Here is a 26,538-nt window from a genome sequence, read left to right on the forward strand (position 1 = left end):
GCTGCCAGGTCAGAATAACCAGACTAAAGTTATCATAACCTGTGACAAATACCGTATCTGTTAATGAGTCTTGTGGTTCAAACCCATTTTGCACGATCGTGTACAATGATGGCATTAATTGAACATTCTGCTTAGACGTCCCACATGAGCAGAGATACAGATTCTTTCTATCTTGGAAATCTATTTATCCAAGGTGAGAAGTAGATATGGGCATGAGTCTCGGAATAGGGGTGTTTTGTGATAAAGAGCAGAGCAAAAATCTACCAAAATGAAAAAAATAGCTGGAATGAGGTCTGTGAACTATGCAATGAAACATGTTGTAGTAATGTGGGCCCAGGATGGTCGTAATTCAGCCAGGACACACATAAATTATAAGGCCGTTGCTTTTCAACATACCCATATTTGATGCCATAGGAAAAAGAAAGGCAAGGTAATAAAATAACGAACTGAGCAATTAAAACAACCACAGGCCTTGGCATGTTCCAAGAAGACCCAGCACATGCGACTTGCCCATGTACTGTATTTGGTATGTCTTACACGCAGTACCCAGAAGGCATGGTGTCAAGTCATGGACTTCAATGCAGAGAAAGGGGCATGTCCTTTGGCCACATGCTCTGTTTAGTGTCTGCAGTACACATCCAAGGCTATGTCCTTTGAGTACATTCCAGATGGATATTGGGCATTCCCACAAGCCATGCCTCAGCGGGCAGGCGTACTGGGCACTGGTCATGTGAAGGGAGCCGTGACCAAATATCAGGGCTACCAACCAGGACCTGTGTGTTTCGTGGGCTGCTAACAATATATGCCATTACAAAACCCAAGGAGTTTACTGAACAAACTTTGGATATAGAATGTTCTCGCATTTTAATACCAACACTCACTAAACTAGAGCTAAACTTAAACATTCGCTGACAGGGTCATGTATCTAACATTGAGCCTTTGGCGTTTCTAGTAGATTTGTTTCAAGAGTGGCTAGATGTGGAAGGGTACCCAAACTTTTATTTCCAAGTCATTTTCCCATAGGTATTTGCTTCACATAAAGCACAGTGAGCACAATCGGGCGGCTTTAGACCGCACTCCAATCAGAAGGCAGCATTTGGTCCAATTTAGGTTACAGGTTTCTTTTTCTGTAAAGCTATATATTGAGTAAACATTTAGACATATGCTCATTTGGAAACTTCAACTAATAACCTATCCAAAATGTAAATGACAATAAAATATGGTTGCCAGAGATCTTGGGCAAGCACTTCTATTTTTAAATGTCGCTTTGGAAAATTATGCATATTTTGCTATTTACATATAACTCAGACCCACCTCAGCCTGGCTACCGCTCAGGAAGGGGGCACTGCTCTGAAAAGTGGTATAACGGTATAACATGCCATTAGCACAGACATGTTTGTGCTAATGGCATGTTATACCGTTTTTCAGAGGTGTGCCCCCTTCCTGAGCGGTAGCCAGGCTGAGGTGGGTCTGAGTACCCAGCAGTTGCGGATAAGATCTATTATGTTTATTATTTATTTTCTAAAGTATCACAGCAGACACTTATGTGTGCGATTTGGGGTTTTTTCACTGATTATTTTTCATTTTCATTGCTGTAGGTACACTCATCCTTGTTGTAACTGCCTTACAGAGGTTTGAGGATATATCCAAGAATACATTTATATCCTTTTTCGTTGCACTGATTTATTTTTATTTTCTCGCAGCAGCACCAATTTGAGGTCCTGAAGAAAGCCTAACTCACGTTTGGGTATGATGGCTGAAACATGTTGACCACTTTTTTGTTCCACCATAGCGGTTATAAACTCACACCGATGGTGCTCTGTTTTTAATCCTGGCAGTTTGGTGTCTAGGAATAAACTGAGTAGTTGATACCTCCTAGCTAGTTTTAAATGCACTTCTTTTCATCTCTTTTGCGCTGCGCCCTCACTCTTTAACAACTGTAGTGCTCTTCATAAGAGGATTTAGATTATCCTTTTTGATATAAAACATCCCTGAGCTCCTCTCTCCCTAAGAGAGGGTTGTAGCCCTCAAAGGAACTAGGTTTTTCCTTTGAGAGGAGAGTCCCTATGATGAAGCATGTCACCTTTTGGTGAGTGAGGGATTTTGTCCTAAAAAGGGAAATGCCCAACTTATTTTGGTGTTATCTGTGATGCTTTAGGTTTCCAATTTGCTATGTAGTTTTCACACATTTTTTGCACTAGTTTTTCGTTTAGACTCAGGGATTTCGTACTGTTAGGATAGTTGTGATTGGGGAATAAATCCCGGGTGGTCTTTAAAATTTCCTCAGGACCCTCTTGTTTTCCACTGTTGTTTGTTTGAGAGCACTTTTGGACTGTCATTGAATGTGTACTGGAAGTACAACACTTTATTCATTTTAACTTTTCAATTGTTGATTACTCACATACTGGGTTCCAGGTTCAATATGATCTGTTTGTAAACGTTTTGGAAAATTTTCCATAGACTGAAATGGATCTCAGTTCAAAACGTTTGCAAAATGCTATTCTGATGGACTTATCAATGAATACTGTATTTCTGCTGGCAATCGCAAACAGGCAGGCAGATGGACGGAGATAATGGGGAAAACCTATAGTCCCTCAGTTTTGCTTCATTTTAGTTTGTTCTCATATACATTCTGGAATTCTTAGTTTCCCACTTTCACTTCCACCAGAGAACTCAGTGATGTTGTTTTTAATGGATTTGAATAGTAATACTTCAATGTTAGATACAGCCTCTCAACTAAGGAAAGTAGCCTATGTAAGCAAATAGGTATGACGTTGCCCAAAAACTGTGAGATCAAAATTGAAGCCAAAATAATGTTTAACTAATGGACTATAAAGCTAATCATTGACCTGAGATATCTTTGCTGGCAATCACCTACCCTGCATCTGTGAACTATAAAAGCCGAAGCGTGCCCTTCGTTTTCATTCACCACCATCATGAGGGGGATCATCCTAGCCCTTGTGGTAGCCCTTGTGGGTAAGTTATTTCTTTACTTCTCTGGGATAGTTTTCTTTCCCCAAGATGTATCTCCAGTGGACTAGATGTTGTGTTGAGGAGGTGATGTGCTGTTTCTCACATATCCATTTCTTTTCTGTTCTGCAGGCAGTGAGCAGTACAACTATGGTAAGCCTACTTTGTGTGCACTTCTGTGAGGATATTAAAAACTGTGGGATTCACTATTTTGCCATTTTTCATGAATAGAGATTTTCAAATTTGCAAAAGTGAGACAGAGACTTTGGGCTGAAAGTAGCACAATGGGGCAGGTTGTGTGTTGTATGAAGAGGGAGTGACAAGCCACAATCACTAAAACCTATTTGTTTACTGTCTCTATTATGTTTTTTCTTACAAATGAAGCCATCTAGACTGTGAATTTAAAATTAACTTATTACTACAATGGATAGACGTAATGATTATATAGATTAAATCAAACGTGTATAAATATGCTGTAATTTACTCTCTTACGTGCCTAAGATTACGTTGCTTCTAATTTCTGTGGCCAGGTGTGTCAAATAGGGTGATTTTTTTCTTAATAGGATGAAGTTGGTAAAAGTAAGTCTAGAAATATTGGGGGGAAAGTGCTCTGAGTAAAGTTTAGCAAAGCCACAATGCAGGATCCAGTTAGTTGTCATCCTGAGTACATGGAAATATCATTTTCTTAAAGGCACATACATGAGTTGATGTTGCACAGAATTAATGCTGCTGGGTGCTGTGCCAGATACAGACATACTAGAGTATGTAATGAGTTTCTCTTCAGAGCTACTTGTAGAATTCAAGGTATATATTTATGTATGATATTCGGGAAACCGTGCCTCAAAAGGACCATGTGGTCCTAATATTAAAGCCAACTTCTTGGGAGACCACTTCATCCGACTCAAGCCTTCTTGAACGGGGTGAGACTCACTTGCTATGCCTATCAGTATATGCATAGTGGGAGTGGTGGTAAAACAATTTCCACAGCTGCTTTTAACGCCTCGTCTTGCCCCGCAGATAAGGAAGCATTGGAATAGACATGTCTCATCAGACGTGTGTGAAATTACATCTCAGTGGAGGTCATAGTAGGGAAGATTGGATATCCAAGCAATCTGGTTAGGATATGTTTGATTAATTAGCATATGGCATCAATCAGCCAATCCATCTTTCTTTTGGAATAGGCTCGAAAGCAAAACCTGCTGGGAAAGATGCCCCTAAGTGTCACCACTACTGGGAATCTCAGAAGAGAGCTTGAGTCTACATGTAAACCCAAGCATGCATTCCCTCTTTACAAGCCATTTGAAACGAAGTGGTTTGAAGGCCATGATCCTCCCCGCCGGCTTCAATTGGTCATTGGTGACAAGTCTACTGATCCTGCACATTTACACTAAAGTATATATTTGCAAAACCTGCTCTTTCTTTCTCGTTGTAGAGCCTACCTTCAGTGAAAGCAAGACCTATGTCTACAACTATGAGGCTCTGATTATGAACGGACTGCCCGAAAGTGGTTTCGCAAGAGCTGGGATAAAACTGAACTGCAAGGTCGAGATCAGCGGGTTTGCTCAGAAGGCCTATCTCCTCAAGGTAAGGGGCGCCCACCATTTTACAGGGTGATTCAGGAGCCCACAAAAAACAGAGCATCTCTGATGGAGATAGAAATTAACACTCATGATTTGAAACCAGGAACAGTAAAGAAGTCCTATTTCATGACAAACAAGTCACCTCTGCTTTAGGGATGTGCAACCTACTTGCACACGTGCAGATGACATTTGTTACTTTTATAGACTTATATTTCTGCAAACTACAAGCCTTTACATTATCCCTCAATAGAATGTGACCAATGGCCCATATGGGTATCAATTGACTGTTTGTGTGGGAACCTGTTCCTTTGGTTAATCAGAAGCAGGACTTAAAATCCTGAAGTCAAGTGACATCTGATGAACATTTGAACCTGAACTTCTTGTTTTGTAATTCACTGTACGTGAATATATGGTGACGTGTTACTTTCCATTCAATAACCGCGGGAAATAAGTACCTCGGGGTAGATAAACCGGAACAACTAAAATAACGCAAGTCTAAAGAAATATTGGCGAGGAAAATAAATAAACAGGGTTAAGGAGTAAAGTAAATAAATAGTGTAAATAATAAGGGATGGGAAAAGAGAGCAGGAAATAGTTTTAAATAAAAGGGTTGGTAAAACAGGTGATCCCTCCATCAAATGCATAAGTTAAATTAATAATCACACAGCATAAAATGGGCATTATACGTGGGTCATTCCTGTTTATAAAAAGATTAAATACAGGTTTGTAAAAAAAGAATATTATACTTGAAGCAGAAAAGCCCCACTTGAGGATGACTCAGTGCTGCCATCTCTCAGCACAAATGTAATAAACTCTGGATGAAGACGATTTAATTCGCCTGAATCACCAAAGCAGTTACAAATCAATAGAGATTAATTCCGATTAATACCGAAGTAATTCATGAAATGAATAATTGTAAACACGTCCTGCTGATTCTCTAGTTACTGGATATGCATACAACTGGGGTTAATTATTCGTAGCAAGTAACTGTTTAAAACGTCTTTGCACCGATAGGGCTATAAAAAATTATCTACAAAATCACGAAATGTAGAAATTAAAAATATGTAGTGAAGGGGCCCTTTGACTGAATTAACAGGTTTCTTTCGTAACGCAAGCAGATACCAATGCTGGCTCGAGGTGTGTTTCATTAACAGTAGCTCATCGCATGATTCCGTCATAAAGACAGCCTAACCAAAACTGAGAACTGTTTTTGGTACCTGAAATATTGCAAACCACCTAATTGGTAGATTGTCAGTCTCCATATTATCTGAAAAGATACTCTCATGTGAAGTCCTTTGTGTGAGGGAGCATCTCAGATCAGTGGCAACCAGTGGGCCATGCGGCTGCCGGCACTTTGTATTGACTGGTACACATAATCTCACCTCGAGAATGTAAACATTATGCATAGGCATACCATAAACCAACAATGCTACACGTCCTGCATGTGTCCTTATTTTATGAGGCTCAAGTAGTATTGATTATCAGACTTTGTGTACAAGGAAAAAAAACTACATGCAAAGTGAACGTATGGTTCGAATTGGTTAGAACACCTTACACTTAAAGTGGCAGATGCAATATAAGTGCCATATATAAATTAATAATCACAGACAAGAATACCCAACGCTTGCAAATTCAATATGTTTCTAGTATTAATTCATAAATATAACTGAAATTTAACTGTGTTTTTAAGTAACTACATGTTTGTATAAGTATACATATGAATATATATTTAGATATTTGTGTGTGTGTGTGTGTGTGTGCGCGTGTGTGCGTGCAATAAATATGTAATTGCATCTTTCACATCAAAGATTAAGGGTGTAAAATGCACATTTTACATGTTTGGGAGTGTTTATTGCATTAAATGTAGTTTACGAAAATCCAAATTTTAAAGGTACAGTAAAATACATAAAACAATTTACAGTTCAACTTGAAATATGAATTTCATCATCATAATATGAGCCCCCTAACCACTCTGCAGACATATACCATTGGTAGGGTTACTAGGAGTATGTGGCATGAAAGACGAAAATATTCAGCAAGGTTATTTAAATATTGTGGCCAACGGGTAGATTATGAAGCATATTCTTGGCAGTATTATTTACATCCATTTGGCACAGATTTTTTTTTAATGAAATCTGTAATTTATGTGGTAAATGCAAGATATCTACAATTAGCAAAACAAAAACAGTGATGGTAAAAATAGTTGAATTAATCTCAGCTACTGGTAATAAGTCGACCCCATGATAGTGCATATTTTTTTTGCCCACCATACTACCTTTCATAGGAACTAGCCATAAGCAACTCAACCTCGGTCTTGCTACAACAGGAACAGTCCAGCAATACTTCCCGACCAGGTCCACTGTGAAAGGGTACTAAGGCAGCCTCAGACCACTTTTTGACTATTTAGTCCTTGTTAGGTCTGCCCATCACTGGTCTTGTGCACACTGTGACACAAGACTAAAGCTACAACTCACAAATGAGGTCTGAGTAGGCAAAATTGGGTTTGGTGCTGCTTGTGATCACATCTAGAGGGTACCATGCCTGGCAGCTTGGGCGCAGGACCAAGGCTGATTTGTACATGACTAAGGTGTCATAATGGCGTGTCTTAAGTGGCATAGCGGGCACAAACCGATGGACAACAGCATGGCCTCGAATAATGACCAGTGGCTGAAATTAATTCAAGCATTCCTTCAATCAACTTGTTGTTTATTGCAGTAAACTCATAAATATGTGATAAACATTGCAGCCAAATTATCACATATGTCCTCTGCTCATCACCATTATTCATTAATTTATGAATAATTTATTTCTGATAGGTAAACAAAATCTAAATATTTTAATTTCAACCAGTGCCCTTCATTGGCTGCACTTTGAAGACAACAGCTTTTCAAATATAATTTGCCCAAATTAAATATTTGATATAAAAAATTCATAATCATCAACCTATGGTATGGTGACATTTACAAATCACCAGGCCTTTGACTTCATTGGTCATGATCTCACTACCCAGAGCCCCTAAACAATATTTGACCATATTTCACAGTTACTTGCTATGTATTCTCTCTTTCTTTTTTGTCTTTGTCTCTGTCTCTCTATTTGTCTTGCGCTCTCTCTCTCTCTCTCTCTCTCTTTCTCTCTGTCTCTGTGCTTGTTTGTGCATGTTTGTGTAATACCGCTACAATACCATCAAGTTTATTTATCATTACAATCCTTATTTTCTAAGTGTTTCTACAGCACTGTCATCTCCAAGCAATAGAAACCTTAATGCGATTTACATTTATTTGCAGATCACATCTCCTGAAATCAAAGAGTACAATGGCATCTTTCCCAAGGATCCATTCACTCGATCCTCAAAGCTGACCCAGGCTCTTGCAGCTCAGCTTACCAGACCGGTGAAGTTTGAGTACAGCAATGGGCGTGTTGGAACATTTTATGCCTCAGAAGATGTGTCTGAAACTGTGATCAACATTCAGAAAGGAATTGTCAACATGTTTCAACTCACCATCAAGAAGAACCAAAACGTCTATGACTTACAGGAGGTTTGCATCTACCAGTTTCTACTAAATCATAGGTTTAGTCCTAGTAGGAAGGAAATTATCTTTGTTATTTTTAACAATGGAAAACATTTTTGTAATCAAATGTACTGTTTTTCACAGGTCGGTGTCACTGGTGTTTGCCACACAAGGTATGTCATCCAGGAAGACAAGAAGGCTGATCGAATCATTGTCATCAAATCCAAGGATCTCAATAACTGTCAGGACAAAGTAGAGAAGAACATTGGCATGGCATACATGGAGACCTGCAGGACCTGCCAGCAGGTGGGCCTGTTTTAGTGTTTATTTATTAACATTCTAAATGCATTTTTTCAATGCTCACAACTTACCTTTTCTTGCCTTCCACAGAGAGGAAAGAACTTGAGGGGAACTGCTACCTTCACTTACAAGTTGAAGAACAAGGATATTGGTGCTCTTATCACTGAAGCTACCACTGAGCAGGTGTACCACTACTCCCCCTTCTATGAACTCTATGGTGCTGCAGTCATGAAAGCCAGGTAGGCATGCGGGGGCATTCGACCATCTTTTTAACATAAATTACATTCTTTAACCACAAGGTGAATAATTTGTATGGGAAATTAGCTTGAAGTAAATCAATAGTATGGATCAGTGTAAATCATAAACCGTTGTCAAAGAGTTGTAATTAATGCAACATCTGTGATGGAAGAACATGTTTTAGAAATGCTGTCAGAGTGGTAGGAAGTTCAGAATTGTGAACACACATGCTGGCAGGAACAGTACTTTTATAACTAAGATTGCAAGGGTGTTGAGGGAACCAAGACTGTAGTTAATATTCATTATTTCAAGAACTTTGGCATACTCAGTGGCCACTAATATATAGAAAGACACTAAAGCATGCCCCTAGGGTAACAACAGTTATGTATTACATTTCGATAGCAGTCACCTTGATCTTGCTTACTTCTTAATTTCTTTAATAACGTTCTGTGACGGTGTATCTTGACCCACTGGTCACTGGTATGGCCCTTCAGTGGTGCCATTCACTTCTCTCAAATCACAGCCATCAAGTCACCGTCGAAAGTAAAACATGTGGGGTCCTACTGTGATTTTTACTCGCTTCTCTTAATTTCAACTTTTTTATGAAACCACAATCCCAAGTTATTTTTCACCATCTCCTCCAGTTTTAAATGTATATGGAGAATATTTGGTCCTCTTTCATCTGGACATGCACAAATAAAAATTGGCAGTATAGCAATATCTGCCTGAAATACATACACCAATCAATCACTACCTCATTCTGAATTGTACTAAGATTGAAATCCTCTTTGTTGGTAACAGTCTACCATTCAATTGGCCGGTGAGATTAAGAAGTATCCCATTATCAAAAAAAGAAAACTTCTTTGAATCTGGCTGGATTCGAAATGCATTCCACACAAAATAACCCCACTGGTTAAAAATACCAACTTCTCCATCATGCTGCTGAAAAGAATTACCCTCCCCAACGAGTTATCACATTGCAATAGTTGTATCCTAGCCATCAATTCTCAAAAGAAAACTAAAGACTCTCCTTCCATCAATAAATCCTCTTAACCACTCATTCCCCATAAAAAGGAACATGGCCTCTCGGTATGCAGGTCTCATATCTTTGAAGCAAAATGTGTGAAGATCCAAAAGCAGTCACCTTTCCCTAAAGGCATACAATTGCCCAACATACTAGAATAGGGTTGCTAACATGACAGCGGCTATCAAAATATTCACCAGTTATACAGAGGCTCTCTATAACACTTTTACAAAACAATAAAAGCAATAAATAAACACAGAGAAAAGAGGGCCTGATTTAGAGTTTGGTGAATGGGATACTCTGTCACAAATGTGACGGATATGCCATCGGCCATAGTACAAGTGCATTATATCTCATGTCACTTGTAAAACTGCAGACAGGAGATTACATGTCAATAAATATGTAGAGTAAATACTCAATGAACTCTATGTTTTACAATAGGTTGTAAAAGGTCAAGGAAAGATAAACAAAATCCAGAGAGTCACCAGAACTCACCATTCAACAGGTTCATTTAATCATTCTCACATTTATGAGCAGAAGCAATTTAAACTCAGTCCTGCAATTCCTTTCCTCTGGTACCAGGAGGGCTGTGGCTCGGTAACTCCCTGGAGAATCTGCACGTGACTCTTTATGAGGTTAATATCAAACATGTCACGTGTTTGATTTTAATCAAATTCAGAATGTGAATACATACATTTAAAGGACTATGATTTATAGGTAGCTCATCAATCTATTGAAAATAGTAATATTTTAATTGGTACTTACTTCATTTATTCCTCATTGCTTTCTAGACAAGTGCTCACCCTGGTGGAGAGTAAAAGCAATAATGTGAAAGAGCCTCAGACTCAGCTGCAGAATCGTGGAGACCTTCAATACAACTTTGCTTCGGAACTGCTGCAGATGCCCATCCACTTGATAAAAAGCCAAAGCTCTGAAGCCCAGGTACACATAGTTTTTTGTATTCATCCTGAATGGGCTAGTATCCTAGGCTAACAAATCATGCTAATATTTTGGGTAACGTCTTTGTGTCAACTGTAGATTGTGGAGACTCTGCAGCATCTAGTGCAGAGCAACCAACAAGAGGTCCACCAAGATTCACCGGCCAGGTTCCTTCAACTCACCCAGTTTCTGCGCAGAGCAAGCACTGAAAATATCAATGCACTTTGGAAACAGTATGCTTCAAGACCCCAGTACAGGTGAGAACGTCTTTCTAAGTAATTGTCCTTCAACACATGTCTATGGTCGACACAGCCAATATAATGTCAAATCCTTCTCTTACCTTCAGGCGTTGGCTGCTGAATGCAATCCCTGTGGCGGGAACAGCTGAGTCCCTGAAGTTTATTAGGCAGTGCATTCACAACGAGGACATGACTCTTTATGAAGGCATTCAGGCCATTATGCTCGCCATGCAGTACACACAGGCCGATCACCGCACCCTTCAGACAGCTGCGGTAAGTACCTCATTTTGGGACTCCTTGCTCTAGCATTAATTGACATGCTGTATCTTGCACTTAGTATGTTTAGTCATATAGAATGTTCACCAAATAAGCAGATTTTTTAGCATGGGGACGTTTAACTTGGATTGGCTTTGCTTTGGGGGGTGATGAGTCAGGATCCCCATCTGTGAATGTCCTGGTCCCCCTTGTGCCCCAACAATGGCGACAGCAGCAGCCAGCAAAAATAGACACTGTCCTCTCAACCTGGGAACAGTGTTGCAGTTCCTGTTTCCATTTAACGTACTACTTACACTTGGATTCCCTGAGAGTATTTGCTATTTCCAGGAAGGGCTGTTTCTGTAGGTTTGTCAAGCAACATATTACTCATGTATAGTGTGTAGTGTGAAAAGTATATGAGTTCAGGAAGTGGAAGGGCCACAATTAAGAGCCGCAGACTGCAAGCAGAACACTGCAAATTTGTCTCAGTGCTAGTCAATGCATTATAAAGGGGTTCTTAATAAATGCTCATCCAATCCTTGGCCTCTCTGCAGAGCACACAGAGCAATGGTCAGGTGTGGCAATTATAATTGTGATTATATGTGAAAGCGTGTGAGGGAGGTACACAGCTGTCAAAATACTGACAGGCTGAAAGTTATAGGAAATGCAGTGTGTACAGGTGAGTGGGTGCATTGTGTAAAAGGGCACACTTTATGATGTGAAGGAGATGCAAGGAAGTATTAGCAGAAGAGAGTTAAAAGAGGGTGCTCAAGAGAAAAGATATGCAGAGTGAGTGTTTCTGAAAGATATTATGAGAAAAAGAATGTCAAATTCTAAGAAAGAGATTCCAGAAAAGAGTAGTGTGAAAAGTACAACAGGAGTGATTGAGACACTCAAAAGATCATGCACTTCCACAGACCATAGTAATGTTGAACTCACAGTCCGCTTCAACGCTTAAACTACTTGGTATGTGTGTGTGTATGGATGTAAAAATAACCCATGCACAAAATCTTCATGATCACCTGTTGTACGTGAAACCGCCAGTTTTATATGTGGCCTCTCTATTGTCCGTCTAAAATCACATCTAGAGACGTCACTGTGGATTTCTTTAGGGAGATTCTGATTCTTTGTCCATATACTTAAAGATTGTGAACAGGTGAGAATTACTTACAAATGTCAAATGAAATAAAGTTGTCATAAAAGTGAATATTATTTATATATTAAGGTCTCTGATGAAGAAACCCTCTGCTGTTGTGGAACAGTATTTTCTACCACAAATATGGGAAGTGTCAGTTGAGCAGATTTATAAATAATTTTCCTTTCTAGTGCCAGGGAGAAACAAGTGGCTCACGAAACCTTCCCCAATCATTAACACTGATACTCATTAGTTATATAATTACTTGTTTATGATATGATATGAGATTGTGAATAGTGAACTGTTAAGAATGGTTTAGATCAGAGCAAGACAACAGTCCTCTGAGATGCCATAGATCCAGGTTTTAAGTTCCTTCCTGAATGTAAGTTCAGTGTTACTAAGTTTGATCTGAGCTGGGAGTTTATTCCAGGCTCTGGCACCCAAGAAGGCCAGGGTTATTGCTCCTTTTGACTTGTATTTAAAGTGCGGCACTTTAAGAAGGTTAGCCGAAGATGATCTGAGCACTCTGGAAGTGGTATATGGGGTGAAACGTGCAGACAAGAATTTAGGCCCAATCGTCATCTTTGCCCTGTATGTGACAAGAAGAATCTTGAAAAGGATTCTTTTAGGAATCGGGAGCCAATAGAGTGCATTCAAAGCTGCCGAGGCTGAGGACTTTCTAGGGAGCTTAAGCACCAGGCGGGCTGCAGCGTGCTGCACCACCTGGAGCTTCTTGAGAGCTGATCTATTGACTCCAGCCAAGAGGCCGTTGCAGTAATCGATACAAGAGAGTATCAAGGCTACTGCTACGGACTTTCTTGCGGACAGGGGAAGAAACTTAAACATTTTTTTTAGAGATTTAATTAGAGTAAAACATGTGCCTGCAACTATTTTGACATGGGGAAGGAAACAGAGGGAATTGTCAAATTGAACTCCTAGGTTCCTGACAAACCTTCGCAACCTCAGGAGGGGGGGTTGCTCCCTCAGGGCACCATTTAGACAGCTGAAAAGAGACATCCGACCCTATCAGGAGAATCTCTGTTTTGTCCGTGTTACACTTCAAATGATTATTTCACATCCATTGGAGGACAGCAGTCAAACATAGTTTGAAATTTATTTCCGCCTGCATAGAGTCATTCTCCAAGGAGATAATCATTTGGGTGTCATCTGCATATGACATAACCTCAATCCCAAAAGAGTTGATCAAGGTGATGAGGAGAGCCATATACACATTGAAGAGTAACGGGCTAAGGAAAGATGACTCAAAAGAATGTCATGGGAGATCGTGTCGAATGCAGCCGACAGATCCAACAAAATCAGGACCGCTCTCCTACCTCCATCTGTGATCATTTTCAAAGAGTCAGAGACTTCAATGAGGGCTGACTCTGTCGAGTGTTTGGGCCGGAATCCGGTTTGACACGGATGGAGAGTATGTTGCTCTTCAAGAAATTTAGTTAACTCCTTTAGGACGAAAGTTTCCATGATTTTACCCAAGATTGGGAGAAGAGAGATAGGGCGAAGGTTAGAGAGTACAGTCGCGTCAATATATTGTTTTTTTTTTAGTGGTTTAACCAGTGCCAGCTTCCACTCCACTGGCACCACCCCCGTCTTGAGAGATGAGTTGACGATCTGGTTGATCATGGGGTTTACTACCACTAACAACTTCTGTAGGACTGACGGGGGGAAGGCATCCAATGGTGAACCAGATTTGCATTTTTCAATGGCTGATAGAGTCATGTCCAATGAGACAGGTTCAAATGTAGAGATGGAGGCCGAACTGTCCTTCCAAAGAGGATCGGAAATGAATTTACCTGCTGGAAAGTCTCTCTGAATCTTGAGGATCTTTTCCTGAAAGAACAGGGAGATCTGGTCACACAGTGACTGGGAAGCAGGAAGCCCGCTTGTTCTGCCATGGGTTTAAGAAAGGACCTCACAATTTGAGAGATAGTTTTCTGATTATCCTGTGCTATGTTAATTTTATTGGTAAAAAATTCCCTTTTTGCCAACTTTATGTGTTCATTTTTATTTATTTATTCGTATTTGCTTAAAAAGTGCCAAGTGCAGTCTAGAGAGACTTTGACTGCGGCACATAAAATAGGCAAAATAAATAGATAATAACTATACATATCACATAGACAGTATGAAGTTATAACACCAACAAGATCAGGCCAAACTGAAAATGCTAGACCGTGGTCAAGAGTATCAAATCACACAGTAAAACCACTGTGCAATATGAAGTGGTCCGGATACAAAACTATCGATCAGTGAAAGGTCTATCAATTCCCCAACAAGTGGTTGTCAAAAATTGCTTCCCCATAGACATCTGATTCAGGGGCAATTTGTATGAATTGGAAGTAGTGTGAAGTGACCTACCCTGCACCATTCCCACAATTGTCCTGTGCACCCACATATGTAATGTGCATCCAGGATGTGCACCCGCCCTGGTGCTTTGCTTCATCTGGTGCAAATACACAGATGGCTGCCTCAGAGATTTTGAGGAGGGACAATTTGACTGAGGTTTGAGGATCCGAGGAAAGATTGATGCAGTCATGGCGCAGTTTATGACTGCAACTTCCCTTACTGAGATACTCAGGCCCAAGGCCCTATCGTGAACCGATGCTCCCGTGAACCAGGTCTTGCTTAGGAAGAGGGGAGCAGAGATAGCACACAAAGCCACTCTGAGGAACAGCGAGTCCCCAAGGCAGGTTTGTAAAGTCAAATGTTGCAGGAGAAATGAGGGAACAACTAAACTAAACTGAGATTGGCATGAGGTGGATGAGGGATTCACCTTGTCGTGAGCACATATCGAGGATTTCTGTCAGCACCTTTTGAAAGAGCTACACAAATCTTTGCTCATAGTCCATTATTAAACAGAATTTAGTTCAAAACCTACTCAGCTGTCAGTTACGATCCAGCTTTTATTCAACCACAGTGTCAGCGTTCGAGTGTCCAGCCATTGCTTTTGTTTACAAACCTAATGCTTGTTTAAGAGAGGTGTTCTTGACTTCATTTCTCTGGACTAATGTGGCTAATCATTGCCTCCCTGTCTCCAGGAGTTTGTGACTGATGCCAGGATTCGGAAGTCTCCAGAACTTTACAAGATGGCAGTGCTCCATTACGGTTCCATGGTCAACAAGTACTGCGCATCCCGATCAGTGTGTCCTGAAGAAGCTCTTGAGGTGAGTGTCGGTAGCTCAGTGAAACGTATCTGCGTTTGGCAAAATGCAGCATTCTCTCATTCAGCACAGTTGTATCACTGTTTGGGGGAGAGGAGATTGGGGACAAGGGAAAGTGCTTGACAAATCAGTATATACGGGATGTCATATCCCCCAGTGGTGTGTAACCCAAAATGATAGGGCCCTCCTACAGAATGTGAAGAGGGGGCCCCGTACCCCCCTTCACGTTCACAGATATTCATTGACTGTTGGCTGAAAGCCCCTTTCAGAAGCTCTGGTAGGCCCCTGAACGAGTGGGGTCCCCCTGAACTGCAGGAGCTATGGGGGCCTGCTTTACGCCCCTTTTCTTCATCCTTGTGTTCTAAAAATTGGCATTATGGCCCAACTCACAAACGTTTTTGCACACCCACTAACATAGTAATTGTGCACAAAACATAATTTGTGAAAGCAAAATCCCATTCTAGTAGTCGCCTAATCAGAAATGTTAAGATTTTGCCATCACAAATGGGATTTGCTCACAAAACAATCCTGCCAGAGAGGTAGAAATTCATTGCCTGGAATTATAGTGTGTTGACATTTATTAGCAACTTACGGGTAGTGTCCTACCAGAAACATGCTCTGAAATTATTTTTGTCTAGAGCAGAAATAACTACAATTCAATGTGAATGAATCGTGAACTCTACCATCAATCATTAGGTTTGCTCCACAGAAAGGAAAATAGTTTCAACAGAAATGTTTTTGCTTCATACGTTTGGGTTCAGAAATGTACACCTGATACATTCCTCCATGTAAAAATTGTTATGTGTTTGAGCATTTAAATAGATCTAAAACTGTCATTAATATTCACAAGATTTCTTTCTTTCAAAATTCCGAAATGTCACTGTAAATATAGGACTAATCCTAGTAGAGAAAAATTCAGATTGTTTTTTTCAAAGTAGTTTTGCTAGTTGAACTCTAAATTAGAAGTGGAAATTAGTTTCCACCTTACCATTCCATACACATATATACCATAGCATTCCTCATTAGTCTGAAAATGTGTTAAATGCATCGTGTATTCTGTTACAGCCTCTGCATACTCTCGCTAATGAGGCAGCCAACAAGGCCCATGAAGAGGACATCTCCTTGGCTCTAAAGGCTCTTGCAAATGCGGGTCAGCCGGCCAGTATCAAGCGCATCCAGAAGTTCCTGCCAGTGTTCTCCTCCAGCGCGTTCCAGCTCCCGGTCAGGGTCCAGACTGATGCAGTGATGGCCCTCAGGAACATCGGCAAGGAGGATCCAAGGAGGGTAAGAAAGTACACGCTCCAGCCAGACCAGAACCTGGAGGGTCACCTCAATAGCCTACTTAGATGCTGAATGCGGTTGGAAGGTCCTGTTTGTGCTTTTTGGTGAACACCGTTAGCAACTGAAAATTAACTGAGGAAGTCTGTTTGCTGGTTCAATGACGTTTTCCATCCGCTAATACATTAATTATTACATCACTGGGACTTCCTTTGCTCTTGGATATGCATGTGTATGCTCAGATATGAGCAAGCTCCTTCAGGCACAGGGCCCTCACTTCTGCTAATTATTCTGTGTCTAAAGGTACATCAATTCACCACAACCACTTTTATAAGTCTGCACTGTTCCAAGTAGAAATTTGGGCCCTCATTGTGATTGACAAATTTCTATGTATACCGGAATTATGAGTCTGGCTGCTAACACCACTCTTCTGCTGAATTTTGCTTCTGATAAGGTTCGGCAGCTCAAGTTTGCTGAACTTTATCAGGGTAATAATGCCCAGTAATTTGGATTTTAGTGCAGTAAGCAGCAAAATGTGGTTAATATTCCCCATCACCAGGGACAGGGTGTTCTATATTTGCCCTGATGAATTCTGACCCCTACGGTGTCGGATTTCATTTCGTACAATAAATTTTGGCCAAACACTGTGGCAATCTTCATAGCAAAGTGGTGCAGTGCAGCATAGCACGTCACCTTGCTACTCTGCGTCACTGAGAAGGGGCAGGAATGTACCGTATTTAAGGCAAACAGCACATTCCTGTCCTTTACCCTAGCGCTGCCACACAGTGGGCTTCTTAGTGTCAATGCAGGCACCGTTGCAATATGGTGCAAGAGTGCCTAGGTTCATGCAGTATAGTTTTGTGCAGGAAGTGACATCGGCACAAAAACAATCCTTAGAGGCATATTCCTCTAGCTATGTGTGCCGCTGAATGCAGCACACCTAGAAAGAGGAAGTAACGGAGAGAAACACATTTCTCCTCGTTACGGCTCTAACTGGGAGGCGTATCTTTTTGGCACATTCTAAGGTTTACCACGGAACACCCATGGATTGCCTCCCTTACGCAGAGTAATGCTAAGCAGCGATTTTCACTGCATTGCATTACACCAGATTTTTTAAGCTGTTCAAAGCCACGCCAAGTGGTGTGGCTTCCCCACGATTTATGGTTTGCGTCACTCGGCACCATGTTGTGTGGTGCAAGAGCGATGCAAACGGGGTCATACATATAGCCCTGGGTCACTTGTATAATGCAAGCCAACTCCTTCAAAATTATACATTACAACAAAAATCTGAAATATAGCGTACAAAACTGAAGACCATAAAAACTTACCTGCCCCAAAATAGGGAACTGTTTAAAATTCGCAGATACAGCCTAGGACAAGGTACATTTTTGTCCTAATCTCAGCCCAAACATGTTTACTGGCAGTAGGATAGAATGCATTTCAGTATTTTATAAAGTATATACTGAAAGTGTTTATTTTTGAAACCAACATTGTTGAGTAGTCTATTTAGCTATAATTTCCCATAGAACACTGTGCACGGCTAGCTGTTGAAATCATATTTTATTTTTAAATCCATATTGCCAATTCTAAGCGGATTTTACCCTACCTACCTCACTGTTTATTAACTGTATTTTTTAATTTAGGGGACATGGCTGGACTGGAAATAAAAACAAACCCAGGCGAAAATGTTCCCACCACCCTCATACTCCTGGATGTCTCGTCCAGTGCGGGGCAACGGGGGCATGCTTGGGTCATGGCAGCCAATCTTGCTGAGAAAGCAGCCTTCTAGCAAACAGCCTATTGGCAAAGGGCAGAGTAGCAGAATGGCTAGCCCACCCCTATGGGAGGCCTTGAATTGCCTGTAATTGTTCGTCCTGATCACTCAAGCATGAGCAGGCCCCATTCATTAGTGGTCATGACAGGTGCCAGGAAGGATTCCTTTCAGGTCCAGAGGAGTCACAGTGTGTCGAAAGCATCATGAAGGGTGTGTCCTCAGTCTCCTTTGCTCTATGCATCTGGTTTAGTCTGTGTTGGAAAGTAAACAGCGGTGGTCAAAGGTTCCAGACCATTTTGGATAAGAGTGGTCCAATGAGATTTCAGGGCCGCTGTCCACTGAGGGTCATCCCTTTGTACCTCTTCATGTGGACCACAAATGGTAAACTCGAGCGTAATCCCACCTAACAGCTGGAGATTAAACCAAGCTGTCATCTACATTAAATTCCATATTTGTTGCTGAATATTTATGAGCAGCCGCAGTCCGTGCAGGTAACAGCGGTGGGGCGGTGGGGCTGCGTAAGGGGGGATTTCGAGGGACGATGCAGATGGAAAACTAAATAAATAATTTAAGAAGAAACAGGTCAAAGTATAAAATATGTCTCCATTGTCAAGATGTTTTTACAGCGTACTTGCTAGTAGCTATCCCTCTCTAATGGAAGTAACTACGTTGCAAGCTTTAGTTAAAACCTCTACTGAGCGTTAGTAGATCCGTAAGGCATGTTATAGCAGCAGCCCTAGGCTAAACCACTGTGTGGCACCAAAGTACAAGAGAAGCCTAAACAATTGCTTTTATGTTGGGGAACATACTCTCTCCTCTTGCAAAATATAATCTTGCCTTAAGCACTGAAAATCTTTACATGTTCCTGGCATGACATATTTGAGTGCCCACATTCTTTGATTTGCAAAAATATCTACTCATGGGTACAAGCATTTTAAATCAAACCCATTATGTCTGCTTTTTTGTGTTACTAATTAACCATCTTGTTCATCCAAAGACAACCAGGGCACTAACGACAGCTTCACCTTCTGAATTAAAGTCAATCTCTAGATGATACAATGCTTTCTGTCTACAGGTCCAGGACATTCTGCTCCAAATCTTCATGGACCGCAGGGTTCGTTCTGAAGTCCGCATGGTCGCCTGCGTGGTCCTGTTTGAAACTAAGCCTAGCCTTGCCTTGGTATCAACCATTGCTAGCGTTGCACTGAAGGAGAGCAAACTCAACCTGCAGCTCGCGAGTTTCACCTACTCACACATGAAGTCATTGTCCAAAAGCCGATCTCCAGAACTCCACCAACTGTAAGTTCGGCCAGATCTCTGCCTCTAAATTGGCTACTTATACTACACAGTATGTTACTGTGGCTGGCAAATCTGTTCCTGTAGTGACTAATTTGATGCTCCTTCTTTTAGGGCTGCTGCCTGTAATGTTGCTATTAAGATGCTCAACCCGGCGCTTGATCGCCTGAGCTATCGTTACAGCAAAGCTCTCTACACCGACACTTTCAAATGTGAGTAAACAAAAGGATTTGTTTTTTTAATGGATTATATATTTGCTTATGCATTTAGAATCAGTTTTGTTCATTGTGCCGTCACTAAAATAACATCAGTGTCACATCTGTTAATGTTTTTATGATATGTAACTTCACCTGATGGGGAATGAGCGGTTAGAGCACCGGTTACATACTGGCGCATGGATAGAATTTAGGACAATGTTAAGTGAAGCCTTGGGTGAGTTACAACAGGTTCCTACCTACTTCACTCTTTCACTAAACTGACAAACCTTATTTGGCAGCGTTTAGCATCTCTAATTATATGCAAGTGAAAGCATAGATGTGCGACATGGTTTGGAGGTAAACTTACTGCTTTAGGGAAAATATGTCATCAGGCTGTCTAACTGGTGTGTTACTTGGTATTCCATGGCATTTGTTGTCTGTAAATCTGCCCTAACCTCTAAAAGCATTGTTTAAAGCAAAAGGATTTTTTATGTCCATCAAGATTTCTTCTTCCGTGAACAAACCTTGTGCCCAATTATCGTTTACCATCAGGACTGCGAGAAAAATTGACTGCCTTGCCAGAAAAGGCAGAGCCTAGCAATGTCTTTTTTGATCCAGAAAATTACAGAATTCCAACTTTCCCGCTTCAGACTCCCCTTTATCTAAGGATTTAATTTCAAAGATTCTGGAAAGCGTAAGTCTTCTTTAATCTGTGAAGCCTAATTATAAATCTGGAACGTCCCTTTCAGCCAGACCAGCCAAAGCCCATTTTGAGATCCTTACCACAATTCTTCAAAAGCTGGACTATTGTTCTTTAGCTTCAGGCATACTTCTTAATAACCTGAGGATGGCTACAGTAGTAGATCTTTTAAATAAGCCACTTGGATCCAAAAGGTTTGGGAAACTTCATCCTTTAGTCAGTATCCCATGGCTGTATGAAGGAATCTTATACAAAACAACTTTTGGCTTTTGGAAGAAGATTGCATTATAGATCACTTCCACTTCAGTTTTTGACCCACCAATGCACTGAAGCAGCTTCTGAGGATCTTTGGGATGGCTTAGCTTGATGCTGCTGATCAGCGATGCATCTCTTCTCACATTGTTGTACTTCTTAGCACTTTCCAGCCTTGTTATTCACTTGCCTTTTTGAGGGCATTTGAGACACATGATTGAAGCCTCAGATTTAGCCAGTTCTATGATCTGAGGAGCCAGCTGTAAAACCATAAACATAGTAACTAAAGTGCCCAATGCCAATAAATTCATCCTTTAAATCACATTTTACAGCACACCAATAAGTAATGAAGCAATTCTAAAGATATCTATTAGGCTGAAGTGGTGGCCAATGAGTTCCAGTATTATTTAAAGGTAATATAAGAATATTTAATGATCAAAAAAGCTTAAGAAGCTGTTTACAATTAACAAATGAATCCACCAACCATGTTGATGATAAACCTGTGAACATTAGCATTCTAGCAGATGCCAACATTCTCTGGAACAGTCACTGGAGAATTATTGCTGCATAGCAGCCGCTCCGCTGTGTCCATAAATTTAATAAACCTAACAGTTACAGTTCGGAAATCATGCCTCATGGAGAAAATGTGCTTTTCGACAGGCCCTAATGCTGAATTGAATAAAGATCAGTCAAAACCAACATCTGCATTAGTTTAGAAGAGTGGAACAAATGCAGAGTACATGCAATATTCATTCTTTGTAAGGTAAGCACAGTCTTGCACAGTCTTGCTTAAATCTTGGGATGTGCTCAACCCAAATCATAGTTGCAACATTCTTAGTTTAAAATGCATTTATGACTTTCAGCCAGATAGGTCTGTATTGATTGTCATCCAAGCATTGCCAGTGGCATGCCATTGGTCCGCTGAGTCCCCTCTGTGTGGAGGGGGGCTAGCTCCAGGGGGCAACCTCAGAGCAGTACACTGCGTCTGGGACCAAAGTGGTAGGTGGTGGGCTGGGGGTATCGGAGGGGACCTCATGTACTTTGCAGGGGGTCCCCTCAAGTTTCATTACACCGCTGAGTATGGGTTCTTTTTCTTATTTTTTCCTTATCCTTGAGAAAGGTATTCCGATTCACTTGTTTATTCAACATTTTTTTAAAGATGGTATATGGGAGATTTCCCATAGAGTTTATGCCTACAAATCTCAGAGTAAATCATGTGCACTCACAGGTATCATTTAAAACACATATAAAGGATATATGTGGTAAAATACCACACATCATTTAATGCTATCTTCTTATAAATCTCAGCCCACCATAACAATTGTAATAATTTTTCTCAAGTTCATTCAAAAGGAGAAAATGGCAAAAGACATTTTAATCATATCATTGTGCATAAAAGCAAGTGCACACTGTCCCCATGAGCTTAAGAACCACAAAAATATACATCCAACAAATACACGTGTTTCTTTTAACAAACAACACAAATTTTTAAAAAACATTATAGTCCATAAGCCCGCTCAAGGCCATTATTTGTGTATGTTTGTTGGTTAATTGCATCAATGGCCTTTCAATCCAGAAAGGTAGCCAGGTCTGATCAGGACAAGAACAATGGGGGTAGACCTTGCGGCTGAGGAATCTTTTGCCGCCTTCTTTGGAGGAAGGAATGTAAAAAAGCATGACACCACCCCTGCCATTAGGAAAGTGTTAAAGGCTTTACCATGAATTATGAATAACAATGCCTTACCCAGGGACAGGATTTGAACCACTGGAAACACATCTCAATGGTCGAAGCCTGCCTTTAGCGGTGCTGTGTCTCTAGATGCAGCCAGCAGCAGGCTGAATAGTAAACAAAGCATAAAGCATTGCAAGTGCCACTGTTCAGTTTTGCAATTACTCCAAGGCCTCATGGGTTTATGGGTTGCTCGTGTAGCTTAGTGTCTGCAAATCTCAGCGGGCTGAGGCCATTGCTAACTCTCATACGTTCCTGCATCTCCTTCCAGATGTGAGATTTTAATGTCACCGCTTCTGCATGCCTCAAGGAGGATAAGCATTTGATCAGTGATGCCTTCTGGATCAAAAGTGCATCTTTATGTTGAGATACATTTAAAAAAGACCCACGTTTACCTGGGAAGGCTATAGAGCTAAATGATAGCACTGGAAAGAGCTTTGTCACACACACCAAGTCCAAATCATGGGTTACAGGAGTTTTTGTGATTGCTAGTCTATCTCCTTAAAGCAGAGGTGTTGCTGTCCTTCTGCAACGACTGGGAGTCCTGGCTTTTCAATTACCTGTTATCATGATCTTCTGATTGACTAATATATCCACAGCCATAATGAATCATGGGGTCTAGACACCACTTTTTTCATTTATCTGCACACTGTAATCGAACAAATGCAAAAATGCATATAGTCAGTACCCAGTGTCGTAAACATATCTGAAGGCACCTAATACAATCAAACCCAAACCTTAAGAATGCAAATATTTCGGAGTGGATACAAATCTAAGCAGATGAGCATTGAGACAAATTTGTTGAAAAACTGTACAAATCTCTAGGTGCATATCACAGGTGTTTGCCTGCTTGTTAACACTGCACAATCACAAATTAGAGGCAGCACCCAATTTTAATGGGCAATCATGAAAGGCCCTTAGTGATTTATTTTACTTTTCTGATTTAAATCTACATTAGCGGTCATTACTAGATCCATAAAATTAGACTGTTTCTCACAATAATCCCTATCAGCTATGTGCACTTAAAACCCCTTAGATATGTTTTGCGCAGCGCTGGCTACAAAACAAGGCTGGCAAGAGAGTTTAGTGAGTTAAACCCATGCCGTTATGAAAAGGGATCATCTGCAGGTGATAAGATTGAATCTGGAAAAGCCTGCTGAGCTTTCGAACCTTGTGAGGTTGGTATATTTAGTACCATTATGATGGGTACTACTAAAACTATTTGCAGTGCTTATAAGCAGCAGCAGCTTGGCATGAAGCACTACATGTAATGCAAGCCACGATTATTCAACTGAATTCTAGTGTTAGAAGCAACCTTTCTATGCTTGGCTGCTGAGATCTTACACAAGACCGATCAAGGGGCTTTTGGCTTTTTAGTGATGCATGCTTCTAGTATTGAATTAGCCCACAATTTTCTACAGGCTCATCCAAATTGATGAGCTTGGAATATTCATCTATCTAAGGCTTAACCTTGTAAGGGGAGTTGTTACACCTCAGAAAATGGTGTTCCTTTTAGATTTGTGCTTGAAATATTTGACTGTGGAAGATGCAGAACCATGATCAATCTGCTAAGACTATGTATGGTGGCTCAAAGTACTACCATTAACCTATTGGAGTAGCATTAAAAGGATAAATATTTTTCAATTATGTGACTTTGTTGTAGAGCAGCACTGTTAAGACAGTGCGCCAAGATTTCTTTGGATTTCTTTTCTCATGTTTCTAATAAGACTGGATGCTGCATTTTATAAGTCAGAGTATTGCGAGTGTGGGTCTTGCCACCTCGATGAACATGACCATGGGGTCAATCTCACCAACTTCCCAGTTCCAAGACATCATGGTAGAACGGGTAATCATTGTATAAGCGGAGCGGTATCAATGCAAAAGGAGCATGACCTAGAGAGGATGCACAGAGGAAGAGGTTCTACAGCATGAGTCCACCGTGGAAAGGTAGGCCCTTTATGGGTAGTATATGGGCGTTCCATGCAGTCACCCACGGACTTTGAAGCAAACCCATATTTACATAGGCTCAGATTTACAAAGATATTGAGTCTATGTACAGCTCCTTATGTTCATTTGATCTTCTTCTTCTTGCAAATGCACACCATTGTTGCAATTACCCATCAGCACATTCAGGCCCTGGTCATAGACTTGTAACCACAAACATATTTTAGTAGACCACAAGCAGTGAGACTATAGCAATTTGTAGCACTGAGAATGTCAGTCCATACAAACTAGTTACAGCTTTATCAACTCATCTTCTCCACTAAAGAAGTTGTTTTCATAGAGTAGCCATGGAAAAACCATGTCAATGAGCAAGTCCCAAGAAGATCTTTTGTGGGCCATTATTTATTATTTTATTGGATCTTCACCTGCATAATTATCTTTGAATTGTACTTTTAAAATGTCCCTAAGATTATGAATCTGTTACTTAAGATGCTTGAAAAATGTTTTCCAGTTGTATGTATGTATGTATGCAGTATTTGTCTATTGATACCCTAGCCAAATGGCTGCAAAGCGTCATCCTGAGTTTAGTTTTTTAATTTGCAGGAAATAATCTGTTGAATGTTACAAAGGCTGCTTTGCATTTATTTGACATACACTTGAAGTCAATATTCTCTGTAAGCATCAGAGGTTTAGTTTTATAGAAAAGTTGCATTTTTACCTGCAGATCCTCTAATGGCAGGAATTGGTGCTAATGCCTTCATGATCAACAGTGCAAGTACAATGTTGCCCGTACTTCTACTTGGGAAATTGAGAGGATACTTTTCTGGTGCAGAGGCCGATCTTCTTGAGGTATGGTAAAAACAAATCATTGTTCACTCACAAGACTTACAAAAATAAGGGGCTGTAGCACCATGTCACCCTGCTTTGCTTATCTCCACTGTGTTTGACCTTCATCTTCCCAAATCTATCCTACAGAACTATGCTAAACTAGTATTACCATCACTATCACTCTATCCTCAATCTTAACATGTAATAGGCAATAGTAGTCTCTTCTACATATCAATTCTTACTTATGAAATTCTGATCTAGCTAAACCTACTTCAGTGGATCCCACCCTACAAGGTCCTACCTTGACCTACAATTCTCTACTTCATTCTGTCTTTCAAATTATACACTATTCTCGACTCTACCCATTCCGGCAAAACCTTACAACAAGCTGCATGATCACCCCACCATCCAACCTCCCCAGTCTTAAGCGATCTGATTTATCCCTAGCCAACCCATCCCTATGTGTCCTAAACTCTATCTAAAGCGATCCCTAATGCAATCAAAATAGATTATACTCAACTCAGCTCTGGCCTTCCAAAACCTCTCCTCTTAAATCCATCCCTATCCAATTCAAGTTTACCAAATCCCACTTACTTGGTGCTATTTTATCACATTACAACATACCTAGTTTATATAATATCTGGCACACCTCTATGCTGTCCTTCTACATAGAATGCCATCCTACATGGCATTATACAATTCAAACATAAATGAGCCTACTATACCAGATATACTTTACCCATTTGTGCTTACCAAATCTGACTGACCATGAGCTAACATTTATTCTACCTGTTCTATTCCATCCAATCCCACCCTACACTACACAATCCTACTCTATCTTACAATGTTTTTGCTGCCTGATGTAACCTTCTTAGAGTATGCCCTATCAGAATCCACTAAGCCCAGTCCTAGGCTGCCAATTGTACGGTTTAAGATTCACCACTATAGAGCCTTCTCTGCATAATTCCACTCTATGCTACTCTGTACAATCATTAATCACCAAATTTTCCTCCGCAAGCCTCCCCTTAATTATTCCACACAAACCCAATCAACCAGTACCTGATTCCACCTATCACTACCATTATCGACCCAATTTACCCAACTTGATCTGACCATATCAGATCTACACCTATATCTACTGTTATCAGCTCACATTAAGTCAATCCAGTCAGA

At 40.6% G+C, this 26,538-nt stretch overlaps 1 protein-coding gene across 2 annotated transcripts in view; it reads left to right on the plus strand.

Moving 5' to 3' along the window:
- The first annotated feature begins 2,868 nt into the window (after positions 1–2,868).
- LOC146834637 (vitellogenin-A2-like) overlaps positions 2,869–26,538 on the plus strand; it is a 97,935-nt gene continuing 74,265 nt past the window's right edge. For both annotated transcript variants that reach the window (XM_085602106.1, XM_085602107.1), the window contains exons 1-14: positions 2,869–2,976; positions 3,103–3,123; positions 4,403–4,554; positions 7,838–8,089; positions 8,207–8,368; positions 8,453–8,601; positions 10,415–10,565; positions 10,662–10,819; positions 10,909–11,074; positions 15,245–15,370; positions 16,433–16,651; positions 19,495–19,718; positions 19,830–19,927; positions 25,262–25,386. In XM_085602106.1, the coding sequence (XP_085458232.1) occupies positions 2,937–2,976; positions 3,103–3,123; positions 4,403–4,554; positions 7,838–8,089; positions 8,207–8,368; positions 8,453–8,601; positions 10,415–10,565; positions 10,662–10,819; positions 10,909–11,074; positions 15,245–15,370; positions 16,433–16,651; positions 19,495–19,718; positions 19,830–19,927; positions 25,262–25,386 (2,043 nt within the window). In that variant the 5' untranslated portion in view covers positions 2,869–2,936. The remainder of the gene's footprint in view (positions 2,977–3,102; positions 3,124–4,402; positions 4,555–7,837; positions 8,090–8,206; positions 8,369–8,452; positions 8,602–10,414; positions 10,566–10,661; positions 10,820–10,908; positions 11,075–15,244; positions 15,371–16,432; positions 16,652–19,494; positions 19,719–19,829; positions 19,928–25,261; positions 25,387–26,538) is intronic.

The sequence above is a fragment of the Triturus cristatus genome, chromosome 4_2 (genome assembly GCF_964204655.1).
Source record: "Triturus cristatus chromosome 4_2, aTriCri1.1, whole genome shotgun sequence".
Taxonomy (NCBI): Eukaryota; Metazoa; Chordata; class Amphibia; order Caudata; family Salamandridae; genus Triturus; species Triturus cristatus.